The 17,930-nt window shown below is 43.2% G+C and overlaps 1 protein-coding gene across 3 annotated transcripts in view; it reads right to left on the reverse strand.

Moving 5' to 3' along the window:
• Positions 1 to 17,094, reverse strand: part of JCAD (junctional cadherin 5 associated) — a 101,077-nt gene extending 83,983 nt beyond the window's left edge. For all 3 annotated transcript variants that reach the window (XM_075062255.1, XM_075062254.1, XM_075062253.1), the window contains exon 1: positions 16,931 to 17,094. In XM_075062255.1, coding sequence (XP_074918356.1) covers positions 16,931 to 16,968 — 38 coding nt within the window. In that variant the 5' untranslated portion in view covers positions 16,969 to 17,094. The remainder of the gene's footprint in view (positions 1 to 16,930) is intronic.
• Positions 17,095 to 17,930: the final 836 nt, after the last annotated feature.

Consider the following 17,930-nt stretch of genomic DNA (forward strand, 5'->3'; position numbering starts at 1 on the left):
GAGAGAGCCCAGGGCTGGGGCAGGGAGTCCAGGGTTGGGGTAGCAGCGGGGGTGGGGGGGGTGAGAGAGCCCAGGGCTGGGGCAGCAGGGGGTGTAGGTGGGGGATGGCACCGGGGTGGGGAGGGAACAGCCAAAAAATTTTTGCTTGGGGTGGCAAAAAACCTAGAGCCGGCCCTGGTGAAGGGCAATCTCTGCCTCCCTCACAAAAAACTTGAATAAAGTCACACCACAGACTGCATGCCAGGCGTGGAGCACTGCAGCACCCCATGTGGACATGAGCGTTGCAGGCCCATAGCTCACACCCTAGATCAGTACGTGGCCCCCCTTGCTTGCCTCCAGAGAGGCAACACAGAGCAGTGGCCAGGGCTCTGGACTAGGATGCAGGAAACCAAGATTCAAATCCCTGTGCTGCCAATGGTCTGCTGTGGGAGCTTGGGTGAGTAACTTCATGTCTGTCTGTGGCCAGTTTCTCTCCCACTGTTCAGTTGTTGGTTTAGATAGTAAGCTCTTTAGAGCAGGCACTGTCTGTCATGATGGCTTTGCACAGCCCTTAGCAGGATGGAATCTCAGTCTCAGTTAGGGCCTGTAATATAAATAAAAAAATAATAATAAAAAGCTGGGGAGTGACCACCCCCAGAACAGTGAATTGCTGTATTTCTTCTGCTTTAGGGGCTCTTCTGTGCCTTCACTCAGTTCCACCCTTTGTGAATAGCAGGGCACTTGCTCTGCATATGTACATTGCTAATAAAAATATGAATGTTATTAATGAAGGACATTTAGGACTCTCATATTCAACCTCTCACCCTGTATAGTGTGTACCTGAAGGGAAAGAGAGGTTGTGTGAATGGAGGGACACTGCACCAGAAAGAACACTGAATTAACTGGTTTTCATACTTGAACTTTTTAATGTGACCTGGCAGCAAACCAGTGCAAATGACGTGTTATTTTTCCATGCCTTTGTCCCAAAGTGTGTATTTCATGGGCTTAAAAGAATAGTCTATTAAATGTGATAAATGAGGCCATTTGTCACCAGCCTTTTAGCTTTTCTATTAAAGTATGATACCAGATAATGAGGAGGGCTTGAAGAAATCCTTTGTGGTGTTGGAAACCGGGGCACGTGATATATGGAGTGGATTTTATGCCTCTTCCATCATGTGAATGAGATCTGACAATATTCCCTTCATAGCTCAAGAGTCTTTGACAGAAAAATTAGAGACAAGAAAAAAATCACTATTGGACCAAAAATCAGTGACAGGTTTGGGGGAAAGGGGAGCAATAAAGATAAGAAGGAATTCACTTAGTGTGGAGCAAACCTGTCTCTGCTTGGTGTCTTTAACCTCTTATTTTAGAATTTGGTTAATAGGCACATTTGTCTCCACAGTGGTATCCCTAATTAGCCAGACTTTCTCAATAACAAATTTGGTAAAAAGCCTCAATAGATTTAGTCTTACCTCCACTGAAAGGAATTATGGACTAGATTTGGCCTCTACAGTGGAGGCTGGAGGGAGTGGTGCTGCAGGACTTGGACTATACAATCTCCACATGGGGAGATCCTTTTAGGCTCCTTTGTGCCACCAGAGCAGGCCAAAGTGGGCCAGACTGGAAAAGGGAATTTACCCTTTGTTCAGAATTATACATTTTGGGCCACATGTGCTGTTCATCTCTACAGTTACATGCAGTTGCACTGATTCGATGAGCAAATTGGGTGGTTCCACATGCAAATAGCTGTTCAGGCAACTGATTTTTACAGTAGGAATATAACCCAGGACACTTGTAGTAAGAGGTAATGCCTAGGTTCATTTGGATTAATTGAGCATGGAATTTGAATGTGACTTTTATCTTCTATGCACGTCCCCTGACTAGCACGTTAATCTGTACAGTAATTGCACTTTTACTGCATATACCTCTATACATTAGGAAATGTTCTACTGTGATGTGAGAGACAGATGTATGCCCATAGAAATGCTAACCGAATATAAAGAAAATTTCATAGGCTTTATTACCATACATTAGGCACTTCAAAAATAGCACTTGTATTTTAATTCTGCCTATATTCTAAATGCTGTATTTGTACCTTTCTCCTGCTCTCACCTTTGTGCTTTCCTCCATGCTATCATTAAAGTGCCGCACTTCCTCCCTTTCCTTCTGCCTTAAAATCAACACACATGTACAGAGCAAGATAGAAATATTGATGGCTGTAGCCACAAACAAATAAGCAAAGAGACCAGAGTCTCTGGAAGTTTGAATCTATGTTGTATGTATCAAATATGGTCTGTGTTTGAATTAGATTGTCCCATGAATCTTCCACAGGCTCTGGGTGAGATCCACAAGGGGACTTAGGCACTGCAATGTTGAGCATCATGGTGTTCAGGCTGCAGGAAGGCACCTCGTGCTGCTTAGCACTCTGAGTGGGAACCAGCTGTTTGCAGACAGGTGGCTTAGGTATCTACGCAATTACTTGCAGGAATGAGTGATGTATCTGTCTTGCTCCACACAAACATTTAGCCTAGTGGTTAGCACACAGGCCAATATGTAGGAGACCCAGGTTCAATTCCCCTCTCCCTGTCAGAGGAAGGAACAGGGGTTTCCCTCCCCTCCCCTCCCCTCCGGAGACCAGTCTAACCCTGGAGCTATGGGATATTCTGATGTGGGGCTCTTTCAATCCCTCTTGTTGCACTCTAGTTAAGTAATGAAGAGTAGCTGGGAGAGGGGGAATGGACCCAGGGTCTCCCACCTCCCAGGTGGGAGTCTGTGACCCCAAAAACCTCTTTCTGCCAACTGCCAGAGGGCAGAAGGGGTGCACAGAATCCTTGCATGAAGTATGTGCACCATAATTCACCACAGAGAGGCCTATAAGGTCCCTCCTGAGAGCCAGCAGCCCACTGGTCATTGTAATGATTGTGAAATACAGATAGTATTGAAGAACTTATGGACCTATACTGGAAATTATGTTCTTAAATCCTTGAAGTTCAAAGCAGGTCACCAAGAGGTGACAAGCCTGTTCTGGCATGGGGCAGTAAATGCTTATCTTTCTGTCTGGTCATTGTCTATTTGCATACTGAGCCACCAGCTGATCAAGAATGCAAAACTGACAAGATCATGAAATCTACACGAAGAAACACCCAGCAAGAGGGTGTCTGTTTATGACTAAAGATCAAAGGACTGTTTTGATATATCTGAGGTTGCAAAGAGACGCACAGTATCCTTCACCAAAGGGACAAATGGCAGCGTGTTTTGTCTGATGTAAAAAGGATCACAGCAAGGCCTGGCTGAAAACTCTGGAAGGACTTTGGAGTGAGTTTTGCTCTATAAGACACACAAGTATCTAAGTCAATAAATCTAGCTTCTAGAATGTGTGTTATGACTTTATTTGATATGTACCCCTTTAGCTCTAACACTTCCACTTGCTATCATTTGAATCTCTTTGTTAAATAAACTTTTGCTTGGTTTCACTATAAACCCGTAGGCACTGACTGTGGATGCTCAGCACTCACCTGCCACAGCTGATCTCCAGCCCGCTCATCAGCTGATGGTGGGGCGCTACTGCCCAACAGCTGATGGGGGCCGTGCTGCCATCAAACAGCTGTTTGACAGTTCGGGAAGGGGTTTGGAGAGGGTGGAGAGCGGCAAGTGGACAGGGGCCTTGGAGAGGGGACAGAGTGGGGGCAGGAATAGCAGGGGAAAGGGCAGGGCCTTTGGGGACAGGCTGGAATGAGGGCAGGAAGGGGCAAAGTGGAGGTGAGGCTTTGGAAGAAGGGGTAGAGTGGGGTTAGGGCCTCAGGATGAAGCAGGGGTGGAGCCCCTCCGGAAAAGGAAAAGTTGGCGTCTGTGTATAAGTGTATCTAAATGCTGTGTGTTAAACAGAGCAGTGATCGGAGGTAAAACTGGTAAGCTGGGGTGTACTGGTAAGCTGGGAGCAGTGACTGATTACTGTGAGTGTTCAGTGGAGCAGGGGCAGGACCCTCCAGGCAGATGTTCACAGGGCTCAGCGTACCTATCCCTTATCTGCAGAGGGACAGTGGAGCCTGTGCAGGACAAGAGGAAAGGGTCTGTGTTGCTTATGATCAGCGGAGTTAGGGAGTTGACCCCTGGCCGCCATAGACAGGCTTCCTCACGCTAAGGGCAGATGGTAGCAAGGTGCCTCACAACCCTGATGCACCACAGTGCCCTAACCACTGGACTAGAGTCACTCTCAGTCTTGCCAGCCCAATGACTGTAAGTATTTATCCACAGTGGAACAGCCATTGGGCCAGAGAGAGAGAGCACAGGCACCCACCTGGCAAGTAGAAGACTCTGGGTCCGTTCCTGATGCTCCAACTATTCTTTCATTATTTATCCAGAATGCAACAACTTCAATAGGAGAGACTGAGGGAGCCCCACATCAGAATATCCCATAGCTGTGATTGAAGACCTCTCCTGAGGGGTAGGAAACCCCTGTTCAAACCCTTTCGCTCACACTAGCAGAGGTGAGATTTGAACCTGGGTCTCTAATCACTGGCAGCACCATCATCACCACCTCCTCAGTTCTGAATGGGAGTCGATCCAGTAGGCGTGCTCGGAGGCTGACTAGCAGATTGGGTCCCACCTGTGACTTAGGCGGGTGAATGCCTATCTTTCCCTTGTCCAATCGCTCACTCTGGGGCTTAGATAGGTGTCCAGACAGCTAGTGAGGCAGGATTGTGCATACCCAAAGGTAGGAACACAGATGCCTAGGGAGTTTTTACTCTGAAAAATGTAGGTGCCGCGTGAGTTTAGGGTCCTATAGGTTGGGTGGGAGTTTTGTGGATCACAGTGGAGCCGAAACTAGGACTTACATGTCTACATCCTGCATTTAGGCGCCTAAGTCTGGGGTCTAGGTGCCTCAGTGACTTTGTAGATCCCACCCTCTGTCTTCTGTATGTGAACAGCACCATGCACATGGTTGGCACTCGATAAATAAGCACACCTCTCCCGTTATAACGCCACCCGATACAACACGAATTCGGATATCACGTGGTAAAGCAGTGCTCTGGGGGTAGGGGTGGAGGGGGGTGTGCTCCGATGGATCAAAGCAAGTTCGATATAACATGGTTTCACCTATAACGCAGTAAGATTTTTTGGCTCCCGAGGACATCATTATATAGGGGTAGAGGTGTAGATGTCCAGAGATATTAAAAATCAACTTCCAAAGACTAGTGTCTACCAAGAGATTTCAGAGGAAGCCTAGCAAAAATGAAGATGTAAAATCCTATTAAAGGAATTCCACAAAACTAATTCCCAATCAAGGGTACCAATTAAATGAATGTTGCTATAAACTGCATCTCTACTGAAGACCCAGTTGAGCCAATCACTTAAGCACCTGCTTAACTTTAAGTCAATGAGATTTAAAACCATGCTTAAAGTTAAACATGAGCTTAAGAGCTTTGTTGAGTTAGGGCCTAAGAGCTGAGTACTATGGGTCTGATCTTGCAAACACTTCCTAGCAAGCTTAAGACATAGGCTTTGTCTACACTGCACTTCCGTTGTTAAAACTTTTGTCGCTTAGGGGTGTGGAACCCTCCCACCCCAAATAACAGAAGTTTTAACGACGAAAAGCGCCGGTGTGGACAGTGCTTCGTCATCAGGTCTCCCAGAAATGAAGCTACTGCCCCTCACTGGGGTTGGTTTTATTTTGTTGCTGGAAGAGCTCTCTCCCAATGACAAATACCGGCTACATTGCGCATCTTGCAATGGCGTGTCTGCAGCAGCCCTGCAGTGTAGACATAGCCTTAGTAACGGGAATAGTTCCCCTGAAGACAGTGAGACTAGTCATTAAGAAGTTCTATTTCTGGTTGTAGTTTTCAGATCAGGCCTTTAATTAACATTTTGGGGCTCAGTGCTGCATTATTAAAGTCAATGAAAGTTTTGCCATTGATTTCAATTGGAGCAGACTCTACCCCTATCTGCAGACTGCCCAGACTACATCTCTCTGAAAGGGTGGAATAGCATTGCTCATACATGAAGTCTTGGTGGTCTTCCCATTTCCCCTTCTTCTCCTCCTCACTCACTCAGCTCCAAAACAAATTGCTGTTGGAAAGGCTCAGACGGTTTTACTTAAGCATTCCTGCTTGTAATATGATCCCCTTTCTATAGGGAAGTGAACTGATATAATGCATTGAATCCTCAAAGAAATAAAAATCAAATAGTCACAGGAAATATCAAGAAATATTTCATAAAATACATCCTAAACCACACAGTAGATTGAATGCTGCAGATGCACAGCTTAGATCAGCCTCTTTAACTGGTGCATTTTCAAAAGCACAATGACCTATCACTAAAACTAGCAGGCAATGGAGTTCATAACAAATCCATCCTTCCATCATGGACATGTGGGAGGCAAAGGCAGTGGAACAGATGCCCAGTTATGCAGAGGATCTGCAGCTATACAGATCCCAAACCCGCTATCATACTATACTTCCGTGGTATCTGAGCCCACGCTGGAGTCCAAACATTGAGGTTGTAATAGTGACTCATGAAGGGATTCTGTCAATCCCTAATGCTGTAGAGCCCCCCCAACACAGTTGATTCAGGATAAGAGGATTAGGAGGATTTGACTCACAGCAATATACTATTTGGAACTGAAGGAAAGTGGCTCTGTTGTGAACACCTTTAACTGGCTTGTTCATCTTATTAGTTTCTAAAAGGGTTAGGAATAAAAAAAACCCCACAATGAGCTAATACTGCCCCAAGTTACACCATGGACAATTCCATTAACTTTAGTGAGGTTGCACAGGGTATAAGTCAGGGCAGCTTATCCATTCAGAGCTGGTCAGCAATATGCGTTGCTAGAATAGATGTAGCTTGTTACGGAGTTCAGGAGCTGTTCAAAATATTTACTTATCTGACTGACAAAACGATATTAAATAACTTACACAGTGAAAGTAACCATGGTTCGGTGTAAACAACGTATAGTGCCAAGACTGATGCTAGACGCTATTTGGAGACTAGCAAGACTGATATATACATATATTGGGTTCATGTTTGGATAATTCAGTCTCATTTTGACTGGAATGACTACATTGTATTTTTAGTTAATAAGTAACAATAATTAATAGGTAGCACTTATCCAGCTTTCCATGTTCATAGTGCTCTACAGACACTATAGAATTAATCACTACAGCTTCTTAGCCAACTATTCTTATCCAGGTTTTACAGATGTGGAAAATGAAGCTGAGAGGCTGAGGCCTCATTTTCAAAAACGGTTTCTAATCTCAATTTTTTTGGATTTCTAATTTTAAAACGCCAGAATTTTCAAACATAGATGCCTAAGTTTAAGCACCTAAATACAAGTGGCCTGATTCTCTGAAGTGCTGAGCACTTATAGCTCCCCTTGTAGTCAGTTTTACCCCTTGGTTGAACCACTGTGATGCACTATAGGAGTCACATGACCACAGTGATTTCCAGCCAGCTCTCTTTAACATGCTCTTGGTCTGGAAACTGTTATAAAAACAACTGAAATGCAAAGACAAACTAGAAAAGATAGAAAAGTTCCAAGCTTAGTTTGTGTTAATAAGGGACTGTTCAGATAATGTAGCACAAAATAGCAATTTAAAGAAATAACTGAAGCCCTTCTCCCTGGATATATTCTTCTGGACAGATTTAAACTTACAAGTCCACTACTACATGATGCAAGTGAAGACAGAGCAGAAAATTAAAGGAAGAGGCGTAAAGAATCAACATAGATTCATAGACTCTAGGACTGGAAGGGACCTCGAGAGGTTATTGAGTCCAGTCCCCTGCCCTCATTGCAGGACCAAATACTGTCTAGACCATCCCTGATAGACATTTATCTAACCTACTCTTAAATATCTCCAGAGATGGAGATTCCACAACCTCCCTAGGCAATTTATTCCAGTGTTTAACTACCCTGACAGTTATGAACTTTTTCCTAATGTCCAACCTAAATCTCCCTTGCTGCAGTTTAAGCCCATTGCTTCTTGTTCTATCCTTAGAGGCTAAGGTGAACAAGTTTTCTCCCTCCTCCTGATGACACCCTTTTAGATACCTGAAAACTGCTATCATGTCCCCTCTCAGTCTTCTCTTTTCCAAACTAAACAAACCCAATTCTTTCAGCCTTCCTTCATAGGTCATGTTCTCAAGACCTTTAATCATTCTTGTTGCTCTTCTCTGGACCCTCTCCAATTTCTCCACATCTTTCTTGGAATGCGGTGCCCAGAACTGGACACAATACTCCAGTTGAGGTCTAACCAGTGCAGAGTAGAGCGGAAGAATGACTTCTCGTGTCTTGTTTACAACATACCTGTTAATGCATCCCAGAATCACGTTTGCTTTTTTTGCAACAGTATCACACTTTTGACTCATATTTAGCTTGTGGTCCACTATGACCCCTAGATCTCTTTCTGCCATACTCCTTCCTAGACAGTTTCTTCCCATTCTGTATGTGTGAAACTTATTGTTCCTTCCTAAATGGAGCACTTTGCATTTGTCTTTATTGAACTTCATCCGGTTTACCTCAGACCATTTCTCCAATTTGTCCAGACACTAACATTGACACTAATGCAGTATGGTTGGCTGAACATGAGGAATGGCTGTATAATGGCTACAACTTCCCAAACATGGAAAAATGTGTTTCTGCTTAATGGATTGAGGTAATGAAGTATTGATTCTACATCTGAAATTAAACTGTGGAACATTGCATCCATTTTGCTGCAGATGCCATCCAGTAATTCAGGGAACAGTATGACAAAAGGTATTTTGCAGTTGCTCCATCAATGAAAATAGAATGAAAAGGATGAGGACTACTGTGGTCTAGATATTCAGCACAATATATTAACCTTAGGGAAAAAAATTGTAATATATAATGCAGTGTTACAGTGCATTGTGCAAATTCAAAAATGCTTCTGCAGCCATCATCAGCCTCAGGGTTGATTGAATGAAAAGGATGACTGAAACCCCACCTTTCCGAATAACACTCCACGGAGCTCTCGGGAGGATGCATCTCTTCAGTTAGTTCAAAACTATCATAAGTATGTTGGGATTTGCACTCAGTACAAGAAGGGTTTTGATTCAAATAGCGCATTTTATACATAAGGGACTCTACAGAAAAACACTAGGTTTACTGAAGCAATTGAAAGTTTCAGAGGGACTTGACAGATTGCAGGCTGATGACACTATTGTAGTTTCTGTGGAAATCTGGCCTGATGTAATTAACAAGAAAGAACTCAAAACCACACAAGGACAAGATCAAAAAAAGATTCAGAGACGCAACAGACTCTTTCCATTGCTTTGACGTAATGACTAAACCCAAATGGCCTAGAACAGGAAGAAGAGGCTGAATTATAGGTGATGGATCATAATCCTGAGTCTCTTCCTTCTCTTCTACCATTTAAAAGTGAAGAGTCAGTTTTCTACTCCGAATCTATGTTTGCAGAGGTTTTGTCACTGCTTGTTTGCATCAAAATGGTGGATGATTGAGGAAGTAAAATCAAGGAAGGCAGGACAGAAATTCACAAAAGCCAACATGCTAGGCAGGGAGCTGCCTAAGCTAATCAGTGGCAGATGCCAACCAGAGGGATGTTTGCTAAGCCCTGCCTTTCTTATGGTGATCTAAGGATCTCCCTGCAGCCTGTCTGTTAGCAATTCACAACCTGGGATCCTCTTTGGAGTTAAGAGCCTGTACCATTCTTGCAAAAACACAGGTGCCTAGGAAGCTTTTTGCTGAAACAATTTAGGCACCAAGCGAGCTTAGGTTCCTACAAGTTTCAGTGGGAGTTTTGTACATCACAGTGGAGCCTAAAACTGGGACTTAGAAACCTAAAACCAGACTTAGGCTCCTCAATCAGGCTTTAGGCACCTAAATAATTTTGTGAATCTAGGCCTTTTTAGGCAAGGAACAGAGCACACAGAGCTTGTGTTGACTTCACTGAGAGCTGAGAGTATTGAGCATTTTTGAAATCAGGCCATTTATTGAGGTGCCTCACGTAGTCATCTGATCCTGTGGAAAAAACATTAGATTATCCCTCTCTTTGAGAATTATTACTTAATCAAATTTGGTTTAAAAATTCAGTTATTTTAAGTTAAAACAAATATTTGATATTGATGTTTGTATTTTCACTCAAGCTTGTAGGAGTTACTGCTTATTAATGACAAGAGAAAAAGAACCATGCTGTTAGCATTGCATGTCTTCAGAAATAATTGACCGTGGACGAAAACAATTCCTCTTCCCGGAAGTCATTAGAACATTAAATTTCTGGGACAGCAATAATACCAATTAGAAAACTTGCAAAAAAAAAAATCAACTCAAATTGTCTAACCATCAGCACTGTGATGGTGGCAGCCCTTTGGCATGATCTGCATATCAATAAGATCTCAGACCTTTTACAAAATGAGATCCACTAAAATAACATGGGTAAAATATGACTGGCTTAGTGGACAATATTTTGTCGTGATTCATATTTAAAGGAAAGGTGCATTATGTGAGTTAAAAGTAGACTGTTTCAACACGTAAAAAGTGAGTGTGTGTGTGAGAGAGAGAAAGATCTTCAGCATGGAATAAAGAACAGGGAGGAGGCTATTTGTGTTTCTTCAAGATGCAGTATTGACAACAGTATTTCTATCTTAAATGTCTACTTTGCACTGAAGTATATATAAGTGACTGCAGCAAAGTTTAGTATACAGTAAATAAAGCCCTTTCTATGCTGACATACACCCTTTTCAACCCTGTCTAAATTGGTAACATTGCCCTGGGTGTACGTAAACAGAGCATTTAGCCTCTAGTGTGAAGTGCTGTCACAGATGATAGCTAATTTACAATGGATACTGCAGAAGTCCCTACTCAGAACTAGACACTCTGAGTGTGCATGGGGCAGGTAAGGGGCAAAAGGAGGCATGTCAAGTTATGCTCCATCAGGTGTTGTGGTAGCTCTTTGACAATGGCTTGGTGATTGCCCTCGATGCTAGAAGGACTGGAAGTTCTAGGTACATTTTCATTTTTAAAAAACCTTTGTGATCTGTGTGGGGCACAGGGATGGAAACCACAAGAGTTATATTTGTTAGGCTCCTATGGCTCCCTTTTGGGCACTGCGCTGAGTTGTGCAGCGTAGCTCAGCACAGTGCAAAGTTTAACATCAGACTACATCAAAGGTTTAACAGAAGGAGGCACTTTCTTCCCTGCTGGTAGAAAATGCCAAAAGCATAAACAGCCAAGCTGAAGTACCTGCAAAATAAGAGAAAGAGGGACAGAGAGAGAGAGAGAATGGGAACACATTGCCAAGGCGCCACGCTATTAAGTAAAAGGGAATATCATTTCTGTATCGAGGCTTTGACAAGGCACCAAAACTCCAGTGCTTTTGATGTGATTAGAACCCTGCATATATTCTATTCAATTCCTCATATTTTCCCTATGTAAGTCTCTGGCAATTCATACATTTAATTTTAAAAATGGGCCTAAACTTTAGAGGAGTTCAGAATCAAAACCTGCATCTGGATCTGAATTTCCCGGAGGGGCCTTATTTCTGTCAAGTGGTGAAACACCCGCTCTCCCCTCACACCACGTAGATTCAGCACCCGATCTGAACAGGACTTTGAAGTCATCCCTCGGATGAGGGAGGCATTAAAGAACTATCCCCTAAGTTTTGTGGCTCTGGGTCACTTCTGCTTATTTTTACTGATTTAGGTATTCTCGAACAAGAGGTAGTACATCAACCCCTTGTCTTCACACATGATTCTGTGCAACTACGTTTGCATTGCACTGATACCATCGTGACATACCAGGTAATTTCAACAGTCCAGGAGATACACATCTGATGGATATCCAGGAGTTGGTATGCTGGACAGCACGGGTTAAGAACTGACTGCTCATGCCCAGTGGTTAGTTCCTCATTGCTGCTTCCTTCCTAAATTCACCCAGCACCACTAGCAATGCAATTCGCCAAACTTCCCTGACTCGGCCTCTAGATGCTTCCTCTGCTTTAAAGTATTTGACACACAATGAAACAACCAGCTCACAGTGTGCCTCGCATTTTGGAACAGTATGATATACACAAGTAACTGAGGGATGTCTTCACTGCAATTAGACACCTGCAGCTGGCCCATGCCAGCCAACTTGGGAACGCGGGGCTTGGGCTAAGGAGTCTGTTTAATTGCAGTGGAGATGTTCGGGCTCAGCCCAGCGCCGGGACCCTTCCACCTTGCAGGGTTCTCAGAGTTTGGGCTCCAGCCTGAGCATCTACAGTATAATTAAACAGTCCCTTAGCCTGAGTCCTGTAAACCTGCATCAGCTGGCGCAGGCCAGCTGAGGATTATTAATTGTAATGCAGACATACCCATACTCACAAGAATGAAAGTACATACCTAAAGCACCCACTTAGTGGGAGTCTAATAATTAGTTATCCATCTACTTCTACTGTTAATCAAAAAGTAAGGCCAGATATTGTTCTCTCTCTGTTACCAGACTTCTATTCACTCCTCAGTCGGAACTGAATCACAAGCCAATAGAAAACAAACCAAGTCTTACAAATCAGATTTTTTTTTGTATTAACCCTGAAGTTTATAAACTTCTTTAAGGGTCTCACATCTCCAAATATACACATTGTTTAGTGGTGGTGTGTGAAGATAACATGAGGCCTATTAGAAACATATTGTTTTGAACATCAAGAAAATTTGTTACACGAGATTGTATTGTCACCTAAGATTGTGTTCCTTGGGAGACAAAATCCTTTCTGCTGTTATCTGAATTGTTCATCACAGATTTCCCTTACCCCATCTCACCGGTTTGAGCATAACACAGGAACAGATTCTGACACCCGCTGCAGTTCTTTGTACCAGTCTGCTGTCACAAAGCCACCGTACAGATGGTAGACCATGCTGCCCGCATAATCTTCTAGCATGAGGGAATCACCAAGTGGAGTATGTCTGGGGTAGTGGCCTTTATGCTATCTTCCCCCCCGGTCCATGGTGGAAGGGGTGTGGGTGCGAAAAAAAGGTATGGCTAGAGTGCCCCATGCCCTGGCAATCCTTGCCCTGCTGGAACAGCCCCTGAGACTTGGGCAGTCTGAGCAACTTAGAGCAGCCATGACCTTGCTCTAAATTGTGCCTTGGTGCTTAGCGGCCTCAAGATCTGGGAACTATAAAGGTAGCTTCAAACCACTTTTGCAAACCCTGCCCCCCTGCAGCACAGAGACGGCAGATCCAAGGACCTGGGCCCCAGTGACAGAAGAGAGGGAACATATGAAACATATTTTAAAGTATCAGAGGGGTAGCCGTGTTAGTCTGGATCTGTAAAAAGCAACAGAGAGTCCTGTGGCACCTTATAGACTAACAGATGTATTGGAGCATAAGCTTTCGTGGGTGAATACATGCGTCTGATGAAGTGGGTATTCACCCACGAAAGCTTATGCTCCGATATACTTATTAGTCTATAAGGTGCCACAGGACTCTTTTTGTTATATTTTAAAGTGTATCATTAACAACAAATAATGATCTGTAAGAATTAAAGACAATTAATTCATAAGTACACTGCTACCTCAATATAATGCCACCCGATATAACACGAATTTGGATATAATGCGGTAAAGCAGTGCTCCGGAGGTGCAGGGCTGCGCACTCCGGTGGATCAAAGCAAGTTCAATATAACATGGTTTCACATATAACGTGATAAGATTTTTGGCTCCCAAGGACAGCATTATATTGAGGTAGAGGTGTATGTGGAAACCAGTTGGGAAGATAAATCGCACAAGAGCCATCATTTTTCTGTGAGGAACTGCAGAATTAGCTTCATGTCCATTACTCTGCAGCAACAGGGTCACCCAGAGGATTCAGAGGGCCTGGGGTCTTCGGTGGCGGGGGGCCCGCACTGCCAAATTGCCGCCAAAGACCCGGTACTTCGGTGGCGGGTCCCGGGGTGGAAGGACCCTCCCCCCACTGAATTGCCGCTGAAGACCTGGAGTGGAAGAAGCTCCGGGGCCCCCAGAGCATGTGAAGGACCCCACTCCAGGGGCCCCGAAAAACTGTCATGGGGGCCCCTGCGGGGCCCAGGGTAAATTGTCCCACTCCCCCCGCCCCAGCGGCTCTGTGCAGCAAATACCAACTCTCCAACCAGATCCCCAGTAACAGTACTCCAGTAATTGTTGGTTTAGGCAATAACCTAATGAGTTATAGCAAACCAAATATAAAGAGTTAACTATTTGGGGTAAGCGGTGCTGTAAAAGCTGGGTTCAAATCCCAACTGGGTTAGAAATAAAAATGAGTTGGATGGTGTCAGGTTAGTTCCTGAGAGATGTTTGTCGTATGTGTCAGCTACTGCACTGTTTACTACTAACAATGAAAGGACTGGGACAGCAAGTGTTGCTGGTTGGGGTGAGATGCTCTTCTAGAGCCATGTGAAGAAGCTTGTAAAATTCATGCCTGCACTAGGCACAATGGTGATCACATTCCTGGACTATAATCCAATGGCTATATTAGTCCATCACCTTCCTGAGCACCATATTCACCCAGCAGATAGTAAATAAACAATGCTAATAATGAATATACTATAATGATTTCTTCTTCAATAGCTTTCACATGAGCATCTCAGAGACCTTCAGAAGCAGTAACCGATTCAGCCTCAAAGCCAGTGCTCCTTTGTGCTAGGTCAGATCATACAGGATTCTGTCCCTCAAATTGCCTCCACCGGGGGAGGGTTCAAACACATGAGTTCAACAGGGAATGTGTCCAGAATAGGTAAATATGCTTGCAAATGGAGTTAGGGGGATGGTGGATGGAGATGTCCTCTTAAATAGGGGGAGGGAGAAGCTGTTTGTTTTCCACAAAACATGTGACTTATGTTCCAGTGACAAGTATCAACTCATCTCTGATGGGCTGGGATCCCCATAATCCAAGGCCCCCTGCAGCTGAAGGTTTGGCAGCATTGCCTAACTCATCTCTGTACATGAATTTAGTCACCACTAGTACACAGCCACTTCGCAGTGAAGCACAGCAGCTGCTCAATAGTGTAGTTTTGTGCACAACAGGATAGGGCAGAAAATGAAAGACACCCAAAAACTTGACACTCCAGGGGCATTTAGACTGGAAGAACCTAATTACCTAGGTTGGAAAGTAGGTGGGACTCCAAGTGGTCAGGACCTCCATTTTACATTTCAATCAGCTGCATTCATCTGTTAAAGCACCATGCCCATCTATGGTGCTGTATATATAACAACATTCAAACAGTAGAAAAAGAGAGAGGCTGGCGATGCTATCAACCAGTTTTGCTGGAACCATCCTCCCTCCATAACATTCATGCACATTTGAGCTTCTCCTTTCTTGGGTAAAGGAGCTTACAGTAAAATATACTGGTTCTCTGAACATACGCATCATCATCAATAAAAAAATAATACAACACACACTCCTCTGGCAGATTCCCAAAAATATCTTCCATAAAAGTTCATTTTTCCACATGAACAAATTGTAAGTATGTGGGGGTTTTTTCCTCTGAATCTTGATACAGAAATTACAATTCTTGGCACTAGCCTGTGAAGTTAAAATGACATCAGCTTGACTTTCTAGACTGAAATTTTATAGTTGCTGCCTAACCACATTTCTTTGTCCTGAGAATATTCACTCTCCTCTTGGCTGCCTCTTTAATATGGCTTACTGTTCATGGGTATCATTAAATGCTGTGCATGTGTATTCACTATAATTCCCTGTGTTCCATACCACAAAGTGAGCGGTGGTACGGAGTGATAAAGCTGCATTTCTCTCTACAAGAGGCACTGTTAGTTTTAAAGATGTGCGTGGTTTTGCCAACCTAATGGCTTTATAGTGGCATTGCATAGTCTGTGGCATGAGAAACCTGACTTTGCTACCCATCTCAGGACTGTTTCTCCTTAGGACCAGTGGAATCCAGGACATACTGTGGAGTTGACGCATGTTGGGGTAGGGGGGGCAGGTGATGACCACTTACTGTATGAATACAGCCCACAGGCTGAAGCCACTGTACCAGCTATCAAACAGAGAAAAAGGATGAACTGGAAGAGGGGGGCAGTGGGAAAGTTAGCACCTCGAAATATGGATGGGCTGGAGGATTCAGAGCGCCACCTGTAACAGCATTTGTTTGGTATTGTGTGCAGTTAGGGAGAACACAAAGAGCAGGCTAGTGAGTGGCAACATGAAAAAAAATTAAACAAGCAATTATCTCAATATTTTCAGATGATATGACCACTGATTTCCAAGAATGAAGACCCTAAGGACTGATTTCATGCCCAGGATCTGCGATAATCTAAACTGTGGGGGAGAAGCAAGGCACGTACAATTTGTACAGTTCAAACCTCTGAATACAGTTCAAGCTCTGTTTGGAGCACTACGTTTCATGCCTCATTTCAGAATCAAATAGGGTTTCAAGAAAGAGATAACGATTTTTTACTACACCATGTCTTTGAAAGCAACACAGCAAATATAAAGGCACTTAATTATCTGGCAACACTGCATCAAAAATACTCCAGAATAATAGCTCTGTTGTTATTTAACAGCACTAACATATACACTGTAAACAGATCAGTGATCCTAGAGTGCACAGCTTTTGCATGGAGATTACACTGATCAGACAACCCTGGGAGTGGACTATACTTAACATTCAACAAAACAAATCAGGTTCTAGTTTAGCATTAGGCTGACTGGAACAGAATAAAATCCAGTTTTGTTACTGCACCAAACCCTATTTTATCTATTCCCTAAACACTCAGTCTCTTTTCCATGTAACAGGGAGAGAATCAGTGCTGCTCTCCTCTCTCCATGTAAGCTTATCATTTCATCATTTCACTCCTGCTGTATTGAAATAGCCACAAAACCAGATTAACAGTTAAAGATTGTGAAGCCATTTGCCAAATGCTTCTTGCTCTATTAGTAGCAACATTTTTGCAGTTTTCACACAGAGACACACACAGATATATATAAACAGATTGCAGGAAATTTTTACCTTGCATCTAAAAAGGAGAGATCCTGGTTTCCTCTCATGGATCAGAAGTAGGATAAAAAAACCCCACCAAAACCCTAACAGACTCATCTGCTGCGAGTTCTCTAAATCCCAAGTCTGCTTCAGCTAGCGGCTCTAAGTTTGTGCTCTGAATAGAGGCTGTGTTATTTTAACCACAGGATTTCTAGTCATGGGGGAGGAGAGATGGATTAGGTATGTTCGCAATCTAATGCTTCAGGTTTACCTCAAATGAAATTAACTACTCTAAGCCTGATGTAAATAAGAACTTCTGAGATATAAATTTCAAGAGCCCTCAAACCAATTATGCCTAAACTAACATGTTAAATAACTGTGGAAAATTCCAGAGGAATAAGATAACATACTTTTGTGTTCTTTCTTAAATAAAAGGCATGTGTGGAATTTCATGCTAGATACTGACACAAGTGAGACACAACAGATGAACTCTACAGACTAACCTATTTAAGGTACAGTACCTTATACAGTAATGTTCCCAACACCTGTTAGGAAGTGTTTCATCAGACATCAGAGCAATTTGATTGATCATGATCCATGACAATTACATAGTTAGATATAATATTTCAGTAAAGCAAATAGCATTTTTTTAGAATAAAAAGCAACATTTGTAAAGGGGCCTCACCAGGCTCTCCAGTTTTGTAGGTGCATAGCTGACAGTCAGCAGGAGCAAGGAGATAACGAGAGCTCTTGAAACTATCATTTGCACTCGTAGACAGCTGTAGTCATAGTTAAATGCAGGAAAAAACTTGTGCCCACAAAACTTAAAAAAAAAAAAAAATCAAGCTGAAAAGCTGTATTCATTGCCTGGTTTCTCATAACAGACACAGTGGTAAAGTATCATGGTTTGGCATAGGCTAAGTGACAGACTTCAGTGCTCACCTCAAAAGCAATGATTTACAAAAATTACAGCCAATAGGCCTCCTTTCTGAGCTGAAAGTCATTTTTGTAAATAAAACACGCCCTTGAA

The sequence above is a fragment of the Chelonoidis abingdonii genome, chromosome 2, assembly GCF_003597395.2.
Source record: "Chelonoidis abingdonii isolate Lonesome George chromosome 2, CheloAbing_2.0, whole genome shotgun sequence".
Lineage (NCBI taxonomy): Eukaryota > Metazoa > Chordata > Testudines > Testudinidae > Chelonoidis > Chelonoidis abingdonii.